General features: G+C 35.9%; 4 protein-coding genes across 4 annotated transcripts; 2 read left to right on the forward strand and 2 right to left on the reverse strand.

Moving 5' to 3' along the window:
• Positions 1 to 1,300: 1,300 nt before the first annotated feature.
• LOC149392494 (GDSL esterase/lipase) lies at positions 1,301 to 3,590 on the forward strand. Its single transcript, XM_089618629.1, has 3 exons — positions 1,301 to 1,607; positions 1,688 to 2,152; positions 2,794 to 3,590. The coding sequence occupies exons 1-3, from the start codon at positions 1,491 to 1,493 to the stop codon at positions 3,490 to 3,492; spliced, it is 1,281 nt and encodes a 426-aa protein (XP_089474755.1). The 5' UTR covers positions 1,301 to 1,490; the 3' UTR covers positions 3,493 to 3,590.
• Positions 3,591 to 7,783: 4,193 nt separating this feature from the next.
• Positions 7,784 to 9,261, forward strand: LOC149392495 (SKP1-like protein 1A). Its single transcript, XM_089621342.1, has 2 exons — positions 7,784 to 8,268; positions 8,778 to 9,261. Exons 1-2 carry the CDS (start codon positions 7,927 to 7,929, stop codon positions 8,949 to 8,951), a joined length of 516 nt encoding a protein of 171 aa, XP_089477468.1. The 5' UTR covers positions 7,784 to 7,926; the 3' UTR covers positions 8,952 to 9,261.
• A 130-nt stretch (positions 9,262 to 9,391) lies between these two features.
• On the reverse strand, positions 9,392 to 13,271 carry LOC149392496 (CO(2)-response secreted protease-like). Its single transcript, XM_089621341.1, has 7 exons — positions 13,034 to 13,271; positions 12,546 to 12,917; positions 11,398 to 11,932; positions 10,847 to 10,959; positions 10,407 to 10,761; positions 10,113 to 10,323; positions 9,392 to 10,026 (listed from the first exon to the last, which is right to left on the reverse strand). Exons 1-7 carry the CDS (start codon positions 13,216 to 13,218, stop codon positions 9,476 to 9,478), a joined length of 2,322 nt encoding a protein of 773 aa, XP_089477467.1. The 5' UTR covers positions 13,219 to 13,271; the 3' UTR covers positions 9,392 to 9,475.
• Positions 13,272 to 19,170: 5,899 nt separating this feature from the next.
• Positions 19,171 to 20,775, reverse strand: LOC149392497 (protein FD-like). The gene is made up of 5 exons (XM_089618743.1): positions 20,146 to 20,775; positions 19,985 to 20,061; positions 19,797 to 19,890; positions 19,415 to 19,457; positions 19,171 to 19,305 (listed from the first exon to the last, which is right to left on the reverse strand). Exons 1-3 carry the CDS (start codon positions 20,522 to 20,524, stop codon positions 19,819 to 19,821), a joined length of 528 nt encoding a protein of 175 aa, XP_089474869.1. The 5' UTR covers positions 20,525 to 20,775; the 3' UTR covers positions 19,171 to 19,305; positions 19,415 to 19,457; positions 19,797 to 19,818.
• Positions 20,776 to 23,899: the final 3,124 nt, after the last annotated feature.

Here is a 23,899-nt window from a genome sequence, read left to right on the forward strand (position 1 = left end):
GAAGAACAATGTGAAGAATAATGAGATATTCGACAACGAGGTGAAAGTAGAAGATTTGACAACTTCAGTTCAATTTTTTTTTTCTATATTATACACTTACGACCCCCTTTGACGTGGGACTCTCACAATATCTGCCTCAATGTTAACCATCCCACAGTCGAATTCATTGTTGTGCGAACCAACGTCGACTATTGATCTTGTTCTTTATGTTTCAATAATCTAGATTTTACATGCGAATTTTATAGAATAAAATGATCGGTGAGATTTTTAGTCGTATTAATTCTTTATATTTAAAATGGGAGAGGAAAAAGTACAATGATCAATATTGTGTTTGAAATGTGATGTAATGAAAAATATGAGGGAAAGTAAAGAAGGGTGATTAGAGAATTAATTCATTTTACACATGATATTTTCGAAGGAAAATGAAACCCCCTCTCTTCTTACGAAACTTCTCTCTAATTTTCCTTTCCCTTCTCTCGTATCTTTCAGGTTCCAAACACACATTAAACATTTATATAAGCAATGAAAGGCTCCTAAGAGCACAATATGCAATTGGTAAAGACTATAGTTGGTGTTGGTGGTACATCAATATAAGGGTATTCTTTCTAAGAAATTTAATTCTTTATTTTACGACTTCTCTTTAATCTGAAGTTTTTTTTTCTTTATTTATTGATTTATTCTTGTTGAGAAGCTCTAATTGTTAACAATTCTAAAAATCAGGTCAGCTACATTTTAGCATATCTACGGTCTTTTATCGACAATCCCTTGTCTGGAAGAATATTTTATTTTTTGAAAGAATATCAAAAGTAGCTATTGTTATAGACTTCCATGTTATTTATAAGGTTTGCACGCCACTGCAAATTAATACTATGCTCGTTATACTAATTCTGCCCTTTATTTCCGGATGTTTGTATTGGTACACTTGTTATGATTTGTGTACACGTGTTGGTTTATTTTGGGGGGGTTTTTTGAGACATGGAAAGGTCACAGGACAATAATATTAGAACTTACGAAATAAGACAATTATTAGAAGAAGAAAAGAAGAACATTTATAAAAGTTTTTAAAATGTGAACTATTCTTTGAATCGTCATAGAGTTATTTGTGAAATTTTCCTTTGTCATTTGAAACCGACATAGTTAGGATCCCTATTGTTGGCCCATTTCTATATACGTCAAAATATTGCAGGCCCAAGAATCATGGGCCAAGTGTAGACTTATATCTGGCCCAAATCTAAAGAGGTAGAAGCAAAACGATGTCGTTAATAAACATCAAAGGACTGTCTTAGCGTCTCTCGGAAATAGCCATCGTCTTCATTACCCATGGAAAAACCAATAATCGTTCTTTGTCCCGCCCACACTTTTCAAATCCCAATTCCAAACAATTCTTCTTCTTTTTCTTCTTTGTTCAGAATAAACTGTCGTTTCGCTTAAGCTTCGCTCAGTTGCTCTTCTAGGGTTTTATTACTGCACTAATCTTCGAGGTTCGAGAAATGGATCCTCTAGCTTTCATGGCGGACAAGTTCAAGGCTCTCGGCCGACGGTCACACGACTTCTTCGACGGCGTGGTTCATCGCCGCCGTGAATCTCCCGCTCGAAGCCGCAATCCGGTATTTCATTATCTCTCACCTAGATGATACTTATCAAGCAACCAAAATTCATACTTATGTGTGGCTTCCTTTGTGTATAGATTGAGATACTGAAACGTTTGCAGAGAGAGGCGTTTTCGGATTTGATGAAGCTCAGGGATAGACAGGACAAGGTTGAGAGGATTCTTTCTGTGTACAAGACCGCCAAAGGAAGTCCGTTCCAAGAAGTCGGGACGATTTTCAGTGGTGAAGTCGATTTCTTGGGCGGATTGTTCACGAATCGCAACGACGAACTGGACAGTCTCGATTCGAATGCGATCAGAACTGGACTCAACTCGAGGTTCAGCTTCGAGACGACGATCAGAGACAACGATGCTCTCGTCGTGGAGTTCGTCGGCGGTCAAAAGCACCACCGCAGTGATGACCTGTTTGAAGGCCACGGAAGCAATCTCTCTCTGGCTAAGGTGTTGTACGCAGGAAATTTCGGTGATTGGCTATCAACTTTCTTCATTCCGATGGGAGGGAAATGCAGTGATGTTGCTATCGTCACGAATCCTTCGCACCAGGTTTCACTTTCAAAATTGTGTTATTGTTCTTAACTGAGCTAGAATTTAAGCATTGCAAGTGCATGATTAACAGATAGGCATTAGCTTAGTGTTCAGAAATTTTCATAGGTATTAGCTAACGACTCCAAAGAAGCTTTGAACTGCCTTTCATTTTCTCTGATATTGTTACAAAAGCGAGCTCAATTGTACATGATTTACGAATAGGTATTAGGCTAAATGATTTTAGAGTTGTTCTAAACTGTGTTTGTTTAGTGGAAATCTGTATAGAGCCTCCAATTAGTGGAAATCTGTATAGGCTAAATCAATTGTACATGATTTACGAATAAACTTGCTTGTCCGGTGGATGATCATAATTTCTCCAGTTTTTCCAATTAATTAGTGGAAATCTGTATAGAGCCTCCGATTATGTATCTGAAGAAGCTCTGTACTGCCCTTCATTTCTCTACTACTGTTACAAAAGTAAGCGAAATTGATTGTACATGACTAATGGATAGGTATTCGGCTAAATGATTGACACTTGTTCTAAACTCTGTTTGTTTAAAGAAGTTTTAGTGTCTTGGTATGAACTTCATCCGATACTGCCATAACTAATAAACTTGTTTTTTTGGATTTATGATCATTTTTGTTCATTGAATTGTCAGGGAAAGGGACTCGGTGATATTTCATCCTCCGCACCGTCCCTTCTGAGTCAGCAAAACGGAAGCGCGATCGGAGTAATGGTGAAGAAATCGAACGTGGTAGGTTCACTGGCTCAGTTTGTCTCCGGACTCGGGACTCAGCCTCGCTCCGAAAGCTGCTTCGGAACATTCGGGCAAATCGCTATCCAATTACCAAGAGGAACAAAGCTCTCGCTTCTGGGACTCCTCCAAGTTCCCAATTCGTCGCCTCAGCCCGCCAATCGCGGCCCGTTCTCCTTCACTTTCGGTGCTCAAAACACTCGAGAAGAAGCCCACAACGAGGTAGCGATCGACGAGCTAGTGGTCCCTCAACTGAGATTGAGCTCGAGAGGGAATTCATCGACCCGCTCTATGGCCCTCATGGTCGAGGCTGAAGTTGACGAGTACACGAAGATCGGTGGCTGGGTTGAGACGAAAGACTCGGATCCCAAACACCTGAAATGGGCTCTGAGTCTTTCCGACGACTGCGAAGACTCGTTTGGATGGGGAATGAAGTTCAGCGGGACCAAGGAAGGCCCTAGAAATTTCGAACAGTTTAAGGTCGAGACTTACATGAAATTCTACCCGGGGAAGAGATTCAGCGTGAAGCCTGGTGTGGCTTATATCAAGGATGGGAATAGCAGTGTGACAGCCCTCATGCTTCGCTCCAATTGGTCTCTTTGATACCTTGTCCTTTATAGCTGTTTTAGGTACTGATTCACATCAATATGATACGCTTTATTATATGATGATGAGTAGAGTAGTGAGTTAGTTGGGATGAATTTTTGCCTTGCCCTTGAACCTCCCTGTTCTCTTCCCTGAGAGAGAGTCTTGGTTACAGCTGATAATTACAACCAACGTCTTTCTGTGAGAGGTTCGGTGTAGTCAACTGGATATCTTTAACGTCACTATTGTCACTAAAGGTGTTAATTCTGAATTAATATGAATTTGAATATTTCATACACAATCAAATACGTTGGATGTTGAAAGGAAACCTAAACAGTTGGTGGTTTAAGTGTCTCGTTTGGATCAGCGTCCTCACGACATTGTCCGATGCTATGTTACCACGGGCCCTTCGAGAATGACAACAAATACTAGTGGAAATCACGTCACTATCACGGAAATTGCCTCAATTATTAGCAATTTTTATGATTTTGACCAAAATAATAACAATTATATGTTTTTAGACATTTATATTAGTAACTGTAGACATTAAAGTATATAGAGTTGTCGTAAACTGTAGACTAACAAGTCTACAATTAACAACTATATAAGTCTACAGTTACTAGTAAAAGTGTCCAAAAACATAATATTATGCTACTATTTTAGTCTAAAGTATCAAAGTTGCTACTAATTGATGTCATTTCCCTCACTATTATTCTTCATTTTCATAATAATAATAATAATAATAAAAATATCCTCACGACTGTGCTCCCCTCAAAGTTAAGATCTTTCCCCAAAGTTAAGATCCTTCTCTGGTGCGCGTGCCAAGAAGTGTTGCCCACAAGAGGACACCTGGTTCAGAGACATATCTCAATAGGTTCGGGGTGCCAGTTCTGTGGTTGTGGGTGGGAGTCATCCGCTCACGCGCTAATCTTCTGTCCGCTGGTGGAAGACGCCTGGACCAATTCGCCTTGCGAGTTTATCAGAGAGCTAAACCCTCACATGCAACTTCGAGATATCCTCACGACTGTGGCTGGGAGGTTGACGGATAAAGAAGCTTTCATCCTCGCGGTCCTACTGTGGGACGTTTGGAATCAAAGGAACAAACAACTCCATGACCACAGGAGCACCTTTAACCAGTTATTCCAATGCGCTAATATCCTGGTTGACGATCTCCTGCGATTTTCTGGATAACGCCCGAAAATTCACAAGCCGGGGGGACAATTGCAATTGGTCTCCTCCAGAGACAAACTGGTGGAAGGTGAATGTCGATGCGGCATATCCGCAGGAAGGATTGAAGATGGGGGAGGGGCTGCATAAGAGATTATGCGGGGAACTTCATCGCTGGTTTCAGCAAGGTCAAGCGGAGCTCGACGCGTCGGGTTATGTCCCATGTGTTCTAAAGTCGGACTCGCAAGCGGCTATCGACCTCCTGCGCAAAGAAGAGCTGGTTGCATCAGAGGAAGGATTCACAGTTAATGATATTCAAGCTCTTGCAAAGTAGAGCTATTCAAGCTTTAATTTTACTAGAAGGAGCGGCAATTCGGTAGCCCATTGTCTTGCACGATGTAATTTTAATTCTCAGTTTCCAGCTGCTTGGTGGAATGAACCACCCTCATGTAATGTTTCTTTTCTTCATGCTGATTTGGCTAAAGTACAGTCGGGCCATTAATAAATAAACCACACCGATTTTCCTAAAAAAATAATAATAATAATATATAAAGCATTTTGACGGATACTTTATTTATTTAAAAAAGGAAAATGACGGCAAAAATCACTTAAACGCTTACGCTGAATACAGTTCAGTCTTCATTTTTTTTTCGACGCGCAAAATCACTAAAGTCTGTTTTTTGTCTCACCGTTACTCCTTTTGACGGTACATAATGACGGAACTCGACGTGTCAAAATCGTGGTTAATTCGTCCAACCACTAATGTATTGAACCATTTATTGACGATATTTAATTCACCAACAACTTATTTTAAATAGGCAAATAAAATCAAGTTGTTTCTTTGAATCCCTAAATCCCAAATATTGACTTCTACTTCCTCTGAAAATCGCGAGTTCGAATTCTTGATTTTCTCAGCCATGGAAGATATGCTCGATTGCGGCGTTTTTGTGGGTGAGTGGGCATCGTGGACCAGCGTGAATCTTAGAAGGAGGTTCTACACATGCATCAAGAAAAATGTATAAGCTTGTATCTTGCAATTTTTTAATCTCTTTTTTGTGACGGCAAATAATGTTCTCGGGAAGAAGGTGGGTGCAGGTTTTTTCACTGGAAAGACCCTAAAATGTGCGACCGGTCCAAACAGATCCATGGTTTTATCAAGAAGAAGAATTCGTTAAAAGGCGTGATTGCGGCACTTCAAACTCGTATTTTTAAGTTTCAATTGACTCTTTTTGTAATTGATCTCGGTATGGGAATGCTTTACTTGTTCTGATGTTTTATGGGTTTTAGTTGTGTTTGTTAAAGGGCTTTGTTTGTTGGTGTTTGTAATACAACTCTCTGTTTTGTTTGGGATTTTAGGAATTTTGTTCGAAATGTTTTTGTTTTCATTATTTTAATTGTTTTATGATATATATTAGTTTGAATTAATTAGTTATTTTTTTTATTTAATTGATTTATATTTGTTTAACGTGTTTGTTAAAACATCATTTAATTTGAATCTTTGATTTTAATTCAAGAGTAACGGTGCAACCATAAATATGTTTAGTGATTTTACCTGTCGAAAAAAATGAAGATTGAACTTTTAACGTAAGAGTTTAGTGATTTTTTGCCATTATTTTCTCTATAAAAATTAGGGAAAATATAAAGAGTATCCGTCATGTTTAATCGAAATGCGAGATTTATTCTCTCTATTTTTAGAAATATCAGACATATCCCTTCAGTTTAATATAAATGACATATACCTCCCTTAAAAAAATGTTATATTACAAATATCACCATTTTCATTTATTTTTTACAAAAAAATAAGAGATTTGTAACTAATTAGGCCACTTTAAACATGTGATTTTGGATCTAGTCTATGTTTGATAATTTTTAAGGATATAGCCAAATGGCTTATGTGGCAATAATTAAGGTCTTATTTGCCCTTATTTATTAATAAATTCGTCACTTTTTCTATCCTATTTATTTTCAAATAATTTTTTTTTTCATCAAAACTTCAAAAATTTGTATCTTTCTCATACGAACTCGAAAATTGACTGATTTCAAATCCTACAAATTCGTGGCATCGAGATCTTCAAAAATAGACTCATTGTGTTTGATAAAAATTATTTTTAATGCATCATATTTACATTTCCATTTATTTTTTGATAATTTCAAAAAATTTCAATTATTTTCATATTTAAGGTAGATTTTTCTACATCTATGGTATTACAAATTATTTTTCATCAAACACAATGGATCTATTTTTGAAGATCTCGGCATCACGAATCCGTAGGATTTGTAATCACTCAATTTCGAGTTCATATGAGATAGATATGGTTTTTTGAAGTTTTTATGTAAAAAAAAAGTGTAGGAAAAAAATAGGAGAGAGAAAATGACGAATTTATTAATAAATAAGGGTAAATAAGACCTTAATTATTGCCACATAATCATGTTGGCTATTTGCTTAAAAGTTGTGAAACATAGGCTAGAAACAAATTTTATAGTTTTATTTTGGCTATTTCGCTACAATGCCCAAAAAATAATTTGAACTCCCCAAACTACTCTTAACAAAATAAATATTTATTTATTATTTTATTAAAAAAATCAAAATCTCTATTTATAAAAAGAAACCTAACTTTTTATATAGAAATTTTTTAATTTAATTTTTTGGTTTGTAGAATAGAAAATAAAAAATTATTTCATTAAGGGTATTTTGGAGAGTTCAAATTGTTTTTTTGTAAAAAATAAACGAAAATGGTGATATTTGTAATATAATATTTTTTAGGAAAACATATGTCATTTATATTGAACTGAAGAGATATGTTTGATATTTCTAAAAATAGAGAGGATAAATCTCGCATTTCGATTAAACACGAGGATATTCTCGATGTTTTCCATAAAAATTATTGAAAGATTAGTATACAACGAATATCACGATTGTCTTAAATTTCTATTTAAATATATTAAATAAAAAGAGTGAAATAGAAGAAAATTCGTTTGCATGTGGGGTCGTGTCCAAGTCGTCTGCATAATTAGTGAAGCCTCGAGACGCAGTTCCGTGTTTTGTTTGAATGGAAGCCCATTTTGGTGACGTTCAAAATCTAAACGACAGAACGTTCTGGAAGGAGAACCCCCAATTACTGCCATATAAAGCGCGTGAAAATAGATAAAATAAAGAAAGAGAGAAAAAAAAAAAAAAAAAATCAATCCACCTTTTAGGTTTGCTGGTTTCATCATCGGTCTCTTCGCCTTTGTTTGGATTGTTGTGCTTCTCTCTCTCCTCTCCCGATCTCGCTCGCAGAGAAGATGTCTTTGGGAAAGAAGATAACGCTGAAGAGCTCCGACGGAGAGACTTTCGAAGTCGAGGAAGCGGTGGCGCTCGAGTCTCAGACGATAAAGCACATGATCGAAGACGACTGTGCCGACAACGGAATTCCTCTCCCAAACGTCACCAGCAAGATCCTCTCCAAAGTCATCGAGTACTGTAAGAAGCACGTTGACTCCTCAGCCTCTCCTCCCAAGTCCACCGGCGCCGCCGCAGCCGTGGCCGCCGACGATCGTGCCTCCACCGCCGCCGAGGACGACCTCAAGGCCTGGGACGCTGAATTCGTCAAGGTCGATCAGGCCACGCTCTTCGATCTCATCCTGGTCTGTACTTTTTCTTCTCTTTCCCCGATTTCGAATTTCTAGGGTTTCGTCTTATTTGGTTTTCTTTGATTGTGATCCGTGATTCTTATTATTAAGGATTAGTTTAATCCCGCTAGGGATTGGTCAGAACTTAGATTGATTCGCGTGTCTTGTGATTCCGTTGCATCGCAGGTAGCTTGGCTACGGTGTTTTAGGTCTTTTTATTTTGGGGCTTTTAGGTCTAGACGAGTTTCCAAACGAAATAGTAGTCAATTCTTGTCTCTCTCTGCTTTAAATTGAGTTTTGAAACTTTTGGTTGAAGAATTAAAACTGTTTGGCTGAAGTCGAGAGACGGATCTGCAAATGGAACGGTTTCTCTACTATGTTCGGTTGTCACTTCAATTGTGCTTGTCTTCATTGGAATCGGCCTACACAGAGGGTTTATGATAATTTGTAATCGTTTATAGCTGTTCATAGTTATATATCATTGTGATGTCTGAAAATGCTTGAATGACTTTATGTGTGTATAGGCAGCGAATTATTTGAACATCAAGAGCCTTTTGGACCTGACTTGCCAGACCGTGGCGGACATGATTAAGGGCAAAACTCCTGAGGAGATCCGCAAGACTTTCAACATCAAGAACGACTTCACTCCCGAGGAAGAGGAGGAGGTTCGCCGGGAAAACCAGTGGGCTTTCGAGTGATGTGTTATTTTATGACCAAAGTTTGAAAGATGAAAAAAAGAAGAAAAATGTTGTTTTGTGCTCTACATTTCCGGTGAGGCTATTATATAATAGGGGAAGTGAATGATGTTTCTATTTTGCGTGGGAAAAAAAAAGCCTCTCCGGTTTCACATTATAAATCCATATCTATCTACTAGTATGTATTGCCCTCTTTTGCTACATTTTAGAACAATGATGTTATCTGGATCATCTCTCTCTCTCTCTCTCTCTCTCTCTCTTCTTGTTGTTTCTATGAATGTGATTAATGGTAATTCTGTTCATCGACCAATCATCGTGCTTTCAATAGAAATATTATATTACTGCTACTAGTTGTGGTCCATTTTTTTCTTTGTGGGTGACCAAATACTTGACTTTTCATATTGGGGATTTGGATTAGACATCTGATCTGCACTTTTCATACATAGTGAAAACGAGCCTTTTTTTTTATTCCAACTTCAAAGTAACTTAGATGCAAACATATCAGGGCTTTTCTTTATTCTAGCTTTTTAAGTGGTGATCACAAAAGGAGAGCGAACGTTGTGTTGCCCGTTTGTCCAGAGAATCGAGCCGAACAGAGGTCCTTTTGTGGCGGCTTTGGCAGCAGAGAAACTCACTTGATAACTCATCTTCTGGTTGTTCTCTTTGAACTGCATTTCACTGGGAACGACTTTGATGGTTATACCGATCGGGGCTTCCACAGTCACAGTGAACACAGTTGCAGCGTCTCCGACGTACGTAACAGTCCTGCTTATGCTCCTCGTGCCGTTGAAGTTGGAGACGCTGATCGAAGGGTAATTGATGTTCGAAATCTGATCGGAGCTCAGGTCGGCAGGGCAAGCGAATCCTCCGGGAACGGCCCTCGCAATGGTTTTGATCTTCTTGACGTCGTAACCGAGGTAGCAGAAGAAATTCAAGTAGTCTTCGGTGCTGGTCTCGTAAACTAGTCCCGGCTCGGACGAGGCCTCTGTCATCACTTCCCCGGCCCCGAAGTCGTAGGGCGTGGCCACCGACCCCGACTCTGTCGTCACCGCCTTTTTCAAGTTGTTGGTCTGTGTCGCTGCAAAATCACCCAAAATGAAAGTTTTTTCACCCAAATCGTTCGCGTCACGTTTGTGTCATCTCTACGCGGAGTTGGATTCTGACCTGTAGTTATGATGGCGGATTTGATAGCAGAAGGGCTCCAAGTCGGGTGTAGAGATCGAACCTTGGCGACCACAGCAGAGACGTGAGGACAAGCCATGGAAGTTCCGGAGATGATGTTGAAAAGCGGAGCCTCTTTTCCTTCCAAACCGCTCTCCGAGTCATTGCCGACCCACGACGCCAGAATATTCACTCCCGGTGCTGAAATATCAGGCTGCACAAAACAACAATGAATCAAGACTTTGGTGTTTTTTTTTTTTTTTTTTTTTTTTTTTTTTTTTTTTTTTTTAAATCAACCTTGAGAATGTTGGGGGTGACGTAGGAAGGTCCTCTGGAAGAAAAGTAGGCGACGGAAGGCGCTGGTTTGTAGTTGGGCACGGTGAGAGTCTGCAAAATAGTTGCCACGTGGTTGGCTGTGGAGTTGAGGTACGCGAGGATAGAGTGAGCGTCGCTTGAGCTGATCACGGTGGCTGGGAATTCTTTGTAATTCTCGGCCGCGTCTCTGGTTTCGTCGTCGATGATGACGACTCCAACGCCACCGAGTTCTCTCACTGCCTCCATTTTCTGTAAAGCCGAATATCTGCCGTGCTTTTCGCACACCACAATCTTCCCTTTCACCTTGCGTTCGTCCATCATATAGCCTACACAATCGCTGAGTAGTCGAAGAAATTACGTTATTTTCGAAGCAAAATGTGTTATGTAATTGTTCATCTCTAGTGCTGTTATTTTATATGCACCTGGCTGAAGCATCGTCGGAGTCGGAGTCGGAGTCATTTTTCTTGGCAGACTTTCCATGGATTAAAGGGTACACTGCTGATTTCTGGAGGGCAGAGAAATTTATTCCTCCTCCCTATAAAATCAGCAAGTTATTCAAATACGTTAATTAGTTGCATCCCATGATATGATTTCTTGGCCCTTTTTTTTTTTGGATTTTGTATTTTGCAAATTTCCTATGGAATTTAATTGTTGAATGAATTTTCCACATATCTTATCCCTTTTAGTATGTGAAAGCAAAATCAATCGTATGCTACCATCTACTGTCTAATGTATTAATTAAACGTAAATTTTAATAACCGTTTTTTTACCCATTTCTAAGAAACAGAATAAAAAAGAATACAAATTTAAAGTGAAAATAACTCTAGTAATAGTATTAAAAGGAAATTAAATATAATTTTTTTTTATTCTTTTTACTATTATTTAAATAATTTATTTTTTTATTTACACTGGAAAAAAATTGTCTCTCCCTTGAAAATAAAAATAACTACTAAAATCATGTCGACGTACACACCTTGATGACGTTGGCATGATAATCACCAGCACTAGCATTACCAAAGACGACGTCGGACTCGAAATCCCGATCGATAGTGGTGGCTCCGACGGTGAGAATCCACGGCACGGCGTTGGAGACGGTTGTCGGAGCGGGACCGCTGTTTCCGGCGGAGCAGACGACGGTGATCCCTTTCTCGACGGCGTGAAAAGCTCCGATGGCGATGGGGTCGGAGTCGAGGGGAGGGCTGAAGGCGGCGGGAGCGCCCAGGGAGAGGGAGAACACGTCGACGCCGTCGGCCATGGCGTCGTCGAAGCCGGCCATGATGGCGGAGCCGGCGCAACCCTCCGGCGAGCACACGCTGTACATCGCGATCCTCGTGCCAGCTGGCGCACCGCCCTTGGCCGTCCCCGCCGCCAGCCCGTAGTAAGACGCGCCCGCTACGGTGGACCCCGCCGCCGTGGATGCCACGTGGGTGCCGTGCCCCACCTTGTCCCGCGCCGTCGCGTACTCCGACGAACCGCCGCTGTTGTAGTACCTCGCTCCGATCAACTTCCTGTTGTACAGTTGCCAAGAATTACATACATTTCTATGTTTTTTGCTTCTTATATCAATTTTTTTTTTTTTTAAATCTCAAATAAGTTTTGGAGTAAAATCATCTTTGACGACCTATTGATTTTTGTAACGTTTATATTAATTTTTATAACTTTAGTTTAGTTTTATATAATTTAAAAAGAAAAATTAAAACATATACATCTTACTCTAAAAACATTTCAGTTAATTATTTCATGTATGTGTACTTTTCAAGGTCATATTTTTTTTTAAGTCATAGAAATTAAACTAATTTGTCTAAAAATTTACTCTAGAATTCTTCTATATTTTTTTTTATCTTACTCTGTTTAAGTTTAAGGTAAAATATCAAAATAGTTTGAATTATTTATTTATACAAAAATTAATTAGTTTCTTTTATAACATTAAAAAGCTATTAAATAAAAATTTAAATATAGGTGTAGAAATATGTTTTTATCTTAGAAATTCGATTATAATAATTAAATTATTTATATATAAAAGAGAATTAATTAGTTTCTTTCATAACATTAAAAAGCTATTAAATAAGAATTTAAACATAGGTGTAGAAATATGTTTGTAGCTTAGAAATGAGATTATACTTGTTACAATTGGTTGAATTGAAGTCGTAGCTTTTCTTGCAAGTGCCGTTCCAGCGCGGCGGAATAGGACTCATTCCCTTGTCGTCGAAGCTCGCCGATTCCGGCCAAATTCCGGTGTCCAATATTCCGATGATCGCGTCGTAGCCGTTGGATGATGCGTCGCGGTTAGGTTTTGGAGAGGCGTCTATTTTGAGCGACGTTTGGTACTTTAGAAAGTCCCACGAGTGCGTCGTGTGAAGCTCAACCACCGGATCTCGAAAAACCGACACAACCCCCGGTTTTTGAGCCATCGAATTCGCTTCTTCTTCCGATAATCTCGCCGCGAATCCCGAGAACCCGTGCCTGTACGTGTGAACCACAACATTTCCGTTCCTGCATAAAAAAAAAAAAAAAAATGTGACATAATTGATAAATTATAATCCGTGTAATTCGTTCAATAAAAAAAATAGAGCATGTTATAACTATTTTTCGTTTGCTAATTAAAATACCGTCTAAGCAAAGGGTAGAGAAGTTTGGCATGGTCGTCTCTTAGTACGGAACCATTTGTTGACGAAGGAGCTCCCATGTAAACGACATAAATCTCATTGTCGTTTTTCTTAGCAGCTTTAGTGTAACCCACGAGTGAGATCAGAATAAGTAAGAGAGAGCACAAAATCTCCTTGCTCATCACCATTGTTTAGTATTTGATTATTTGACTGTGATGCACAATTGTTGAGATGTCATGTTCATGCACTACTAATATGTATATATAGATGAAGAAAATACATAATTAATATAAGATGGGATTTGATATATTTTCTAGTTTGGATATAGATTTGGTGGAAAGTTATCCCTCACGCGCAATGACAAATCTCAAGACTCAAAGTGCGCAATTGCTAATCTGATTGTATGAAATATTAATGCACATATCTACATTTGTATATACGTGGTGTTTATAAAATAAAGTGTATGTAAATGTCACGTCAAAGCAGACTATCTCTTTGTAACAGATTGGCAACCGAACTACCTCACGCCATTTGAATGTAGGCTTTCTTGTCTTCTTTCGATTTGCTTGTCTAAGTGATAGAACGATATTATACGTTTAGGAATGATCTTAATTAATGAGTAGTGTTTTATTTGTTGGTTAATATGTAAATGATGATTATCAGCTTGTTGAAGAATGACGGACTTTGAGATCATTATTTTGCAGCGAATTTCTGACACGTGGCGGATATAGGATGGTGAGTGATGACAGGCATTGCACTACGGAAATCAGATTAGGCACGTTAGCATATTTAGCGAAAAATAACCAGGCACAAAGTTATAGTGGTAAACAGGCTTTGTTTTTTGGTGAGTGGTAAGTAACTAGATATTCAAAATTCCACGTTGCGAATTAATGACCAATCAAAGTTCAAGTCCAACCTAGTGCTCCACTACCAAGTAGCCATATTATATAATTAGAAAAAATTATTGCTTGCAATCGAAATAAATCTCTACATTTGCATACCATAGTTTTTGTTTTTTAAGACCAAAATTTCATTTACACAATAAAAATAAAATCATAAGATAAAAATATAATATTAGTGGAACGAACTCAATCTCAATCGTAGATCGAGCCATCGTTTCATTCGAATTAAATGGCGGAAATGCTGAACATAAGCGCATTAGCGAGAATCAACGTTGATGTGGCATAATGTAAGCAATATTAGCTTCTGTGGAACCCACAACTTTTTAGCAATGCTCATAAAATAAAGGGAAATGATTTTTGGCACGTTTTCACGATTTGAAACGATCCACTCACAACGTGACACGTGACACTGAACATCCACGTGTCACGTTGTGAGTGGATCGTTTCAAATCGTGAAACGTGCTGAATAGCAGTACTCTAAAATAAAATGGATGTCAACAATGGAAAATTAAAAGAGAACAATATCAAGTAGAAGATGAGCTGTCTGAATGTAACCCATACCTTTGATGAGCTAATACAATCAAACAAGAAAAGCTTAAAACTAAAGCATAATAGTAAAACTTAAACAAGAATAACTTTAAACATTGATAACGAATGAAGAAGATTCACTACGAATTTGATGAAGAAAAGAATGAATTTTTGTATGCATTACCGGCCACCGAACATCCAAAGTCATTGTACCACGTCGGCAGATGACCACAAACAAACGAAACAAAGATTAAAATTATTGGATTTGTTACACATTCATCGGGAATATAATTAGCATTTTTCAATAACATTTTTTGGTTAGTACTGTCAATTTTTCGATTGATGAATTTCACGGTCTTCTTCTATTTTTTTGACAACTAAACTTCACTTTTTATTAAATCGAAATATTAGATTTTTCATATATTCATTGGGAATAATAATGAGTTTTTTTTATTTTTTTTTCATAGAACATTTTTTGTTTATTTCTTTCAATTTTTCGATCGATGAATTTCGTGGTCTTTTTCTATCTTTTTAAAACTAAAATTCATTTTATATTAAAAAAAATTGGATTAAAATGTGCTTTTTGGACAATTCTAAGGTGAAAGATATACAAAATGAGAGACGTAAAAAAGATTGAGTTAAAAAATTGAGGTTGAAAGAGAAAAATATGAAGTATTGAATATTATGTTTTTTAGTCTAAAATGAAAAGATATGTTTTATTGTGAGATTGTACCAATATCGATTTTATTAATTATATATCATAATGAGTATATCATAAAGTTTCTCTTACATAACTCGGTTATTGTATGGTAAATATTATAAAAACTATGAACACAACAGTTTTAGGCTACAACATTTTCAAAATAGCGGCTATTTTCAATTTGTTTTTTACTAAATTTTAAATCTTTGTAAAATAGCATTTTTTTTCAAACGGTAAATGATTATTTTCCTTACAAATAAAATTGTGAACACTGAATAAAGTTTAAACAATAATTCAAATTTTAAAAAAAATGTTAAACGTCTAGATAAATCATGAAAAATAATTGTTTACAACTTTTGAAATGCTATTTTCGCAGTATCAATTTGAAACAAGTTATTCTTGCGATAAAATATCACTAAGACCATCTCTTCATTTTCCATAATTTGGGCTTTCAGCTGGGATATCGTTAGTTTTAAACAAGTTATTCTTGCGATAAAATATCACTAATCTCTCTCTCTTTATTTTCCATAATTTGGGCTTTCATCTGGGATATGGGACCCAAATTCCCGGGCCGGGGTGAACGGACCTACAGAAAAGTGATTGAATAAAATAAAGCGTCAGTCAATAGGGAATCTTCATTATAGCAGTTTTATCTTTTCGTTTTCCTATCTATTGGAATCTTCAGCAGCACGCTTTAAAGAAAAGGGATCTTGTTCTCTAAAAATTATTAAAGAAAAAATCTTGTACGGTACTATAGTATGATCTAGTGCGCACCCGTAAGAATAACTTGTAAATAATCCAATACAAAATGTCAGAGCACAGAATTCTTCAGAAAGACATAAAACAGAGAACAGAAGCCTTGAGATATGTGGATTACAAGAGAAGCCCTTCTCATTGGTCTCACTATTAAATATGTCTCACTCCCACCCAACAGATTTCCACGGTGGTGCTAACCAGCACTTGGGTGTTATTAAAACTAGGGTCCCATACCCAAACTTGCTTGGGCCAAGTGGTAACACCAGGATCGAATCTCGACGGGCGCAATGCCCACATTTAATTATTTCTTAGGTGTGTTTGTGTGGTTCTAGAAATAGATATTTATATTTGTCAAACCCCCCATATTTGTAAATATCCGATCTTGTATCATTGGCTACTTATAAAGCCCTCCCTAAAAAAAAAAAAAAAATCGGGTCCCATTACCTTGTAACTATAAGAGGAGGTGAAGTTATGAGTAATTAAAAAAAATCTCCGTTGATGGGTTTTTCCCTCTTTCGGTTTTTACTTTTAACGTGACTAGAATACTTATTCTTTTATTATTCAAATGTTTAGTAAGTCACGAAAATATAAATATTTGTATTTTAATCAATGTTTTATAAATTTTTTCGTAAATAGTCATAAATGTTTCGTAAATATTCAAAAATATGACGTAACCAACGTTAGTTACACATATTTATTAAAAATTTACTCAGCGTAAATAGGTTTACGTAGTTATTTACCAAAAATTAAATAATGTGGGCTATTTAAAAAATTTTAACGTGTCATATGGATAAATAGTCACTGAACCCTTTATTATTTTATAGTGAATTCGTAGCTCTTGTGATTTTTTTTATTAATTACATTTTTGTCTGCTGAACTATGGCGTTTTTAACAAATGATTAAAAATTAGAGCAAAAAACAAATTAAGTCAATCTAAAATTTTTCATCAAAATAGATATTAAATAGGTCTTGTTAAAGACGTCATAGCTTAGAGGGCAAATGCAATTTTTAAAGTTTCGGAAGTCACTTACTAAAGACGTCATAGTTCAGGAGGCAAAAACGTTATTAATTTTTTTTAAAGACAAATACATTATTTTTTTAACAAAAACTAATTTTAACGGATCAAAATAGTGGCCAAATAAATCACGTTATTTAACATTTGACTGGAGATTTCTCATGAAGAGTCTCAGACTTTTAATAATAAAGTCAAATATGAATTTCTTTGATTGGGCTCGTATTCTCGTTAGGTCAAATACGATTATCGTTTGAATAATAAATACATGCAAAAAAGAATATAAATAAGTTAAAATATTAGCCATAACTACATCGTGTGAATAAGAGAAACTCGTATACATTTTATGGGCGTGAGCAATGTTATGGAGCGTTTTTCTCGCAAAATGACGGCCCAACCCAAAAAAAAAGTTAATCACTAGGCCTGGCCCAATGAGGATCAAGGCAACATAAAAGAGCAAGTCCGAATAAGTATCGCAACCCGGCAAAGATAAAATGTCCCGTGACCCGGCAAAGATAAAATGTCCCGTTACCCGACAAAGATAAAATGCCCAGCGACGCGGCAAGGATAAAATGTCCCGCGACCCGACAAGGATAAAATGTCCAACGACGCAGTAAGGATAAAATGTCGCCGACCCGGCAAGGATAAAATGTCCCGCGACTCCACTAGGATAAGAAGTCTTGCAACGCGGCAAGGATAAAAAGTCTCACCGGACGATAAAGATAAAAAGACTCGCGACGCGACAATGATGAAAGGTCAAGCAACGCGGCAAAGATAAGAAGTCTCGCGACGCGGCAAGAATAAGAAAACCAGCGACGCGACAATGATAAAAGGTTCCGCGACGTGGAAAGGATAAAAGGTTCCGCGACTCGGAAATTATAAAAAGTCAAGTGACAGGACCATCTTCGGGGGAGGTCCTCATGACAGCCAATTGATGAAACTACCCCTACGCTTAACACTCCACTATACATATCTCTAATCTCATCATTTGGAGGTAAGTTTCTTTCAACTTAACAAAACTCAATTACTCTTTCACCTCACACATTCTCTTTCTAGAATACCTAAGGGAGAACAAAAGTCTCTCACCTCACGTAACACTTGGACTAATGTTTGAGCGTCAGAGCGTGCGCCAGAGAAAACCCCTATGTGCCCCTCTAGCTCACTCTTCTCTCTTGTTTCCAGGTGCAAGTAGCCGGAAACCTATTTTCTATGAAGCAAGGGCGGCGAGGTTGTGAGTTTCTTCACTGTTTGACCACCGCGCGATTATAGAATCCTGCTCTAGATCGAACCACGACCGATTCTAAGTGTTGATCCATTTTTCGGCATTAACAAACACCTATGTGTACTACAAAATTTCTCCTCCGAGCTTCGCCTCTCCTAGAAGGCAATCGATCAAATGGTCTTCTTTTACTGTATTTTACTTAAAAAAATAATCATTTTGAATTGAGAGCAATCTCAAACAATAACACTTGGCTACATGAAGCTAAGAAAGAGTGATTGTGAAGTTCTAAATGATTACAAAAGAGAGTAAAATAAACCACGTTATAATGTAAAATATATCTCACAAATCTAATGTTCTTACTTCAATAAAGGTTATTTTTGTAAATTTCATTTAATTTATGTTACTCATATAATTTGCATAACCGAGCATGAGCACAGAGGTTCCGAGAACAATAGGAATTTCGCACTGAGCCCGAGTCAAATAGATCCGAAAGACAAATAAAATTAGGAACGAACCCGTTTATAAGGTAATAACAAACCCTACCGAGCAAAATTTCGAAGAGAAGATAAGCTGTTAGATCACATACTAGTCAACACAATAAAACATGTGGAAATAAATAAAATTTAAATAAAACGCACACTTTCACAATTATTCCGAGCACCCTATGAAATAGCCACCCACTACACACGTTGGAGAGAGGTTATTCGAAAGCTTCCAAAATGTGAGTCTAATCATCCCACGTACACGACTTCAAGCACTATAAATCACTTTTGGATTCTTTTGTAATATGAGATAATCTTGCCTAAAAATTTGGAGTTCTAAAATTTACTTGATTTTCGCGAGACAATTATTTTAACATTTTTTTTCCGTCAACAATTTCCAATATATGTATATAATTGTTAATTATGTATGATCATATTGCGAATCAAATATTTGAAAAATAGAACCACACATTATCTTGCCCCGATTATATCCAACGTAAAGTTGACTAATATGGCCCAGTATAAATAATACCAATGATTATGATAAATAACATTATTTTACATTTTTTTTTTGTTTAAGTAGCGTAGTTCGAAATGAAATAGAGAAAACAAACGGACCAGACCCCGTCGGATGTCCTCTCATTGCGCACATACAGACAAGCAAAAGCTTATTCTTCCATAGATATTTACGTTGAAAGATGAAAAAAAAAAAAAAAAATTACTTGACACATTTACCCACAAAAAAAGTGACATATTTACCCGCTAAAAAGTGACATATTTACCCGCTAAAAAGTGACCAATTTTGGCGGACTTGGCAATCGAGTGCTGGGCCAAAAATAACATCACGAATCACAATCCACATCGCTAAAAAAGGACACACACAACACACAAACACACCAAGCCAAATGACCTTTTTACTTTTTAAAAACAAAATTAAAATACAAGAATAAAATATTATGGCCACGCTTAGGTCAGGAATAGGAGGGTAATTTGGCTAATACTTGATCATCCATCGTCGCCCGCGGAAAATTTTGGGGTAAGCGACAAAAGATGTGAGCTTATCATCAGGTCGGACTTTAATAACACCCAAAAATAACACTACTAATAATAGTTGGCTTTTTTTATCATCAAAAAAAGAAAAAAAAATACTTGGCTTTATTCTACCTCTTTAGTTATATACCCCTTCTCAAAATGGTGCTGTTAAGGTTCTGCTCAAGCTTGGCTTTTTCGGGACCTCAACTCGGACTGCCATGTAAAACTGCAACAACAACCATTCAGTTTATTAATTAAATTAAATAAATGACCCACCAACATTATTATATATAGACATATATGTGTGGATATAATCTTACCTCAGCTATTTTGTTTTTGAGACCAGTATTCTCTTTCCTCAAACGGCTAACTTCTTGCTCCAACTCTACTGTATAAGCCTGCAAAAAACAGGGTATTTATTTTAGAAACCCTAAAACAGGACAATAGAAACCCTAAGAGAGAGAGAGAGAGAGAGGTTTTTCCTGTCGTTTGGCTCTGGAGCGATCGGCGGACTCTCTGCTCTTGATGAGGCGTTTGGTTTTCTGATCGGTGGTTTCGACGATCGTAGAAGTGTTCTCTTTTGGCCTCTTCTTGTTGGAACCGTGGTGGATCTCCGAATCGACGTGGCCGGCGGCGAGAAAGTTGTCGTCGGACTCGGAGGTGCTGAGGCTGAGAGTGGTGCAAGCAAAGGACGAGGGTCGTTGGATTGCGAAACGACTTGTCGTACTTGTGGTTGGGGCTTGGTCGTCTTTTTGGGAGAAGAAGTCTTGGAAGGGGAAGATCTGGCGGCTGTGGCGGCTTCTACTGCTGTCGTATTGGTGGATTGACGAGAGACTGATGTCGTTCCACACTTCTTCCATTGATTTCTTTTTTTTTTTAATACGTTAATTAAGGGATTTGTTTGTGATGCACATTTGAGAGAGGGATTGGAGAAGCAGAGACAGAAATGGTCTCTGATATTTTGTTGGTTTTGAACATGTGAGGTGGGGAGCAGGAGAGAGGGTTGTGGAAAAAAGGGATATTAAAAACAAATAATAAAGATAATTATAAATGTATTTCAGAAAGGACATGCTACTTTCAATTGTATTATTGTTAATAAAAGGGACAGTAATAGCCTAGTCTTTTGCTGACTTGTTTGGTACCTCTCTAATTATCTCTTCTATATATATATATTTTGCTTCTATAGAAGAACAACCCACCAATAATATTGTTTTAATGACTTCGACGAATATTGTAAAACGTTGGATCGTCTTTATTTATATCAATTTCTCATTTATATTTTGATAAATTAGAGCAATTTTAATAATTGTCCAAAAAACCTTACTAATAGATTATATTAAATTGAAGCAAGTAACTTCATATTTCGTATTTAAGTCATTTGCTTTGTAGAGCAAATTGACTCTACAAAGCTACCATTTTCAACCAAAATTCTATTATACAAATTTTTTTTCACTCTATTATACAATTTATGTCAAATCAAATAATATTTTATCTCCAACCCAAAATTAAATTTCTAAAACTAAAAAATACATTTCTTATAAATCTATTATATTAATAATATATATATATATATATATATACCACATTTTAGCCCACATATACTTAAGTTGTATATTTTATATTCAATCATATTTTTTAATTCGTATCGAGCTTACATTAATTTTGAATAATTTTGTAGACTTTTAAATACATATGATTTTTTTTTCTTAAATAATTTCATCTTATATAACTTTAATGACAAATGAAAGAAAAACTAGTTAATATTATAGTTTTTTTATAATAGGAAAAATGATTTTTTTACCATGATCTTGTATAAAGAATCCATAATCATAATCGAAACGCGCTACACCATCACCCTCCTAAAAATTAGTTCATGGCAACGACAGTAACATAAACACAAAATAAATAAAAACCAACCATGAAAACAATATCAAAATAAATAAAACATAAAACAAGAGTTTCATAATCAAAGAGAAGAAGATAAAAAAAAACCATGAATTGATGGCGATTAATGGTGGTGATGAACATGACTTCTTCTTCGACTTTCCTTCTCTCCTCACGAGCCAAACAATAAAAAGAAAAACTAAAATAAGACCTAACTTGTGATTACGAGAGTTCTAGTTCGTATATAACATGTTAAGGTATGTTTTCAGACTAATCTAGGCCATTAGATATGAATGAACAACTCATATTTCTTTTAAAACACGGACTCAGAAGAGTAGAAAATCTCATCACGTGGCGCGCATGGTCATCTGCGCGGAGCACTGCTTTCGGGGCTGGACAGTGTGTGCGGAACGTGCGCGGAATGCGTAAACCTCTATGGATCTGATTTTCACCTCTGCGCAGCACGCAACTCTTTGGTGCGACACGCCAATCTCTCTTCTTCGATTTTCTGATTCGTTGAGCTCCCGTTTGATGTCACGATGATCCCAAAACGTCCCGAAAATGCTCCAAACACATCTTAAACCTCAAATTGACTCTAGAACTTGTAAATTGCTCACAAAACAATAAAAACACTAAAACTCAATCGAAAACGTGTGAGATTCAAGTTCGAAAACAGGTTATTATCACGCATATAATACTCTTGTCACTTTTATTTATATATTCATGTCAAGTTATTTATTTTAATGTTTGCTTGTAATGGAGATCTATATTTTTAAATTATTTTGTTTTACTATTGCCTATCATATTAAAAATTAATTTGCATACCACACCTTCCGATTAGAATGATATAAGTATTTTTAGACTATGATATTTATTTTTATGTTATAAAATGATATAATTATTGATAAAATGTATGAATTATTATAATTTTAAGATTGTTTTGATATTAATTAAAGTTATTTATTATTATTATAATCTCTCTCTATTATAGATTTGGTGAATAAAAGAACTCCAAATATCTCTATTTGATGATGTTGATATGTGGGACCTAGTTAAGCAAAGAATGATATTGACTTACCATTAATGGAGGTTCTTGCTCAATGGATGTAGTTTGAGAATCTTAGGTGGTAAGTGAAGCCAAAATATTATCGACTTCGCAATTAAATTTGCTCTTAGAGCATTTCCAATGCTAGGAGTTGCCAACTTTTGCTACATCATTATTATAATAATATTTAATTATAACATTATTTCACATCATTTATTTGACAACTTACAAAAAAATACTCTAATGGTAACGGCTTTTAAAAGTGTAAACTATAATCTTATTTTATTTTCCACTTCATTTTCACATTTACATTTAAATGATAAAAGTTATTAAATAAAAAGTTAAAAATAAGTAGTATGTAATTGAATTAAAATATAGCACGATAAAAAAAAATATTTAGACTTCAATCATATTTATTTCTAAAAAGATTGAAAAAAAAGGAATATACAAAAAGAAAATCGAGAAATATGAAACTGATTTGAAATATTAAATAAATAAAAAATTGGGACTATGAAACATTAATAAATAAAGTAGTCCTAAATATTTTGAAAGTACACTATCATAGTTTTTAACTCACACCTTTGTAAATAAAGTTGAAAATGGAATAAGACAAACAAATTCTTCAATTTGGGAGTTGAGACTTTGTTTATTATATTTTTTTAGGAGAAAAAAAACTCATCAATGCCAAAACTAGCAATTGTGTCCAATTTACTCTTTTTTTTTATGTTGACTTCAATGAGTAGACAACATCGAGTATCGAGTGCCATTTATATCATCTCTATGCAGTTAAAGTTGTCACTCATTGAAAATACTCTTAATATATGGTTTTATATCTTTCACTACCATCAATAAGAATCCTCTTAATTTGTCTATTTCAACGTGTGGGTTTTCACTCGAATATAATTGCAACAAATTGAAAAATTAAGGGTATAAAATTCATTTTAAAAAGTAATTTTTTGCGACATACGTAAAATCAGTCATCGACAAAAAAAAAATTCAGGGAAATTATTGAAATATTTATTCGAACAAAAAATTGAGAAGCCTTTTTCTACATTTTATTATGGGCTATTTAGATACATAGCATATAAAAACTCAAGTTTTGTCATATAACCAGCCTTTGTTAAATTTTATGTAAATAGTCGTGAGATTTTATTAACAATGCTAAAAAAAGATTAATAATTATGAATATTTATTAATAATTATAAATAACCATCAGACTCCATGGAAATAAATGAAATTTAAAAACGTCCAAATATCACGTCATCATAATGATTATTTATTACTTAAAATTTCTAAAAAAAACTTA

This window comes from Urtica dioica, chromosome 7, assembly GCF_054948205.1.
Source record: "Urtica dioica subsp. dioica isolate 48M chromosome 7, U.dioica_male_clone48M_v1_H2, whole genome shotgun sequence".
Taxonomy (NCBI): Eukaryota; Viridiplantae; Streptophyta; class Magnoliopsida; order Rosales; family Urticaceae; genus Urtica; species Urtica dioica.

Bases quoted from the DNA above. Each gene is read 5' to 3' on its own strand.
- LOC149392494 (XM_089618629.1), top strand. From the start codon at position 1,491: ATGGATCCTCTAGCTTTCATGGCGGACAAGTTCAAGGCTCTCGGCCGA. The intron at 1,608-1,687 runs GTATTTCATTAT...CTTTGTGTATAG, and splicing joins CCGCTCGAAGCCGCAATCCG to ATTGAGATACTGAAACGTTT. The intron at 2,153-2,793 runs GTTTCACTTTCA...TTGAATTGTCAG, and splicing joins TCACGAATCCTTCGCACCAG to GGAAAGGGACTCGGTGATAT.
- LOC149392495 (XM_089621342.1), top strand. From the start codon at position 7,927: ATGTCTTTGGGAAAGAAGATAACGCTGAAGAGCTCCGACGGAGAGACT. The intron at 8,269-8,777 runs GTCTGTACTTTT...ATGTGTGTATAG, and splicing joins CGCTCTTCGATCTCATCCTG to GCAGCGAATTATTTGAACAT.
- LOC149392496 (XM_089621341.1), bottom strand. From the start codon at position 13,218: ATGGTGATGAGCAAGGAGATTTTGTGCTCTCTCTTACTTATTCTGATC. The intron at 12,918-13,033 runs GTATTTTAATTA...TTTTTTATGCAG, and splicing joins CTCTACCCTTTGCTTAGACG to GAACGGAAATGTTGTGGTTC. The intron at 10,324-10,406 runs GTTGATTTAAAA...TGTTTTGTGCAG, and splicing joins TCACCCCCAACATTCTCAAG to CCTGATATTTCAGCACCGGG.
- LOC149392497 (XM_089618743.1), bottom strand. From the start codon at position 20,524: ATGGAAGAAGTGTGGAACGACATCAGTCTCTCGTCAATCCACCAATAC. The intron at 20,062-20,145 runs AAAAACCTCTCT...GTTTTTTGCAGG, and splicing joins CTCCAGAGCCAAACGACAGG to CTTATACAGTAGAGTTGGAG. The intron at 19,891-19,984 runs GTAAGATTATAT...TTGTTGTTGCAG, and splicing joins TCAAAAACAAAATAGCTGAG to TTTTACATGGCAGTCCGAGT.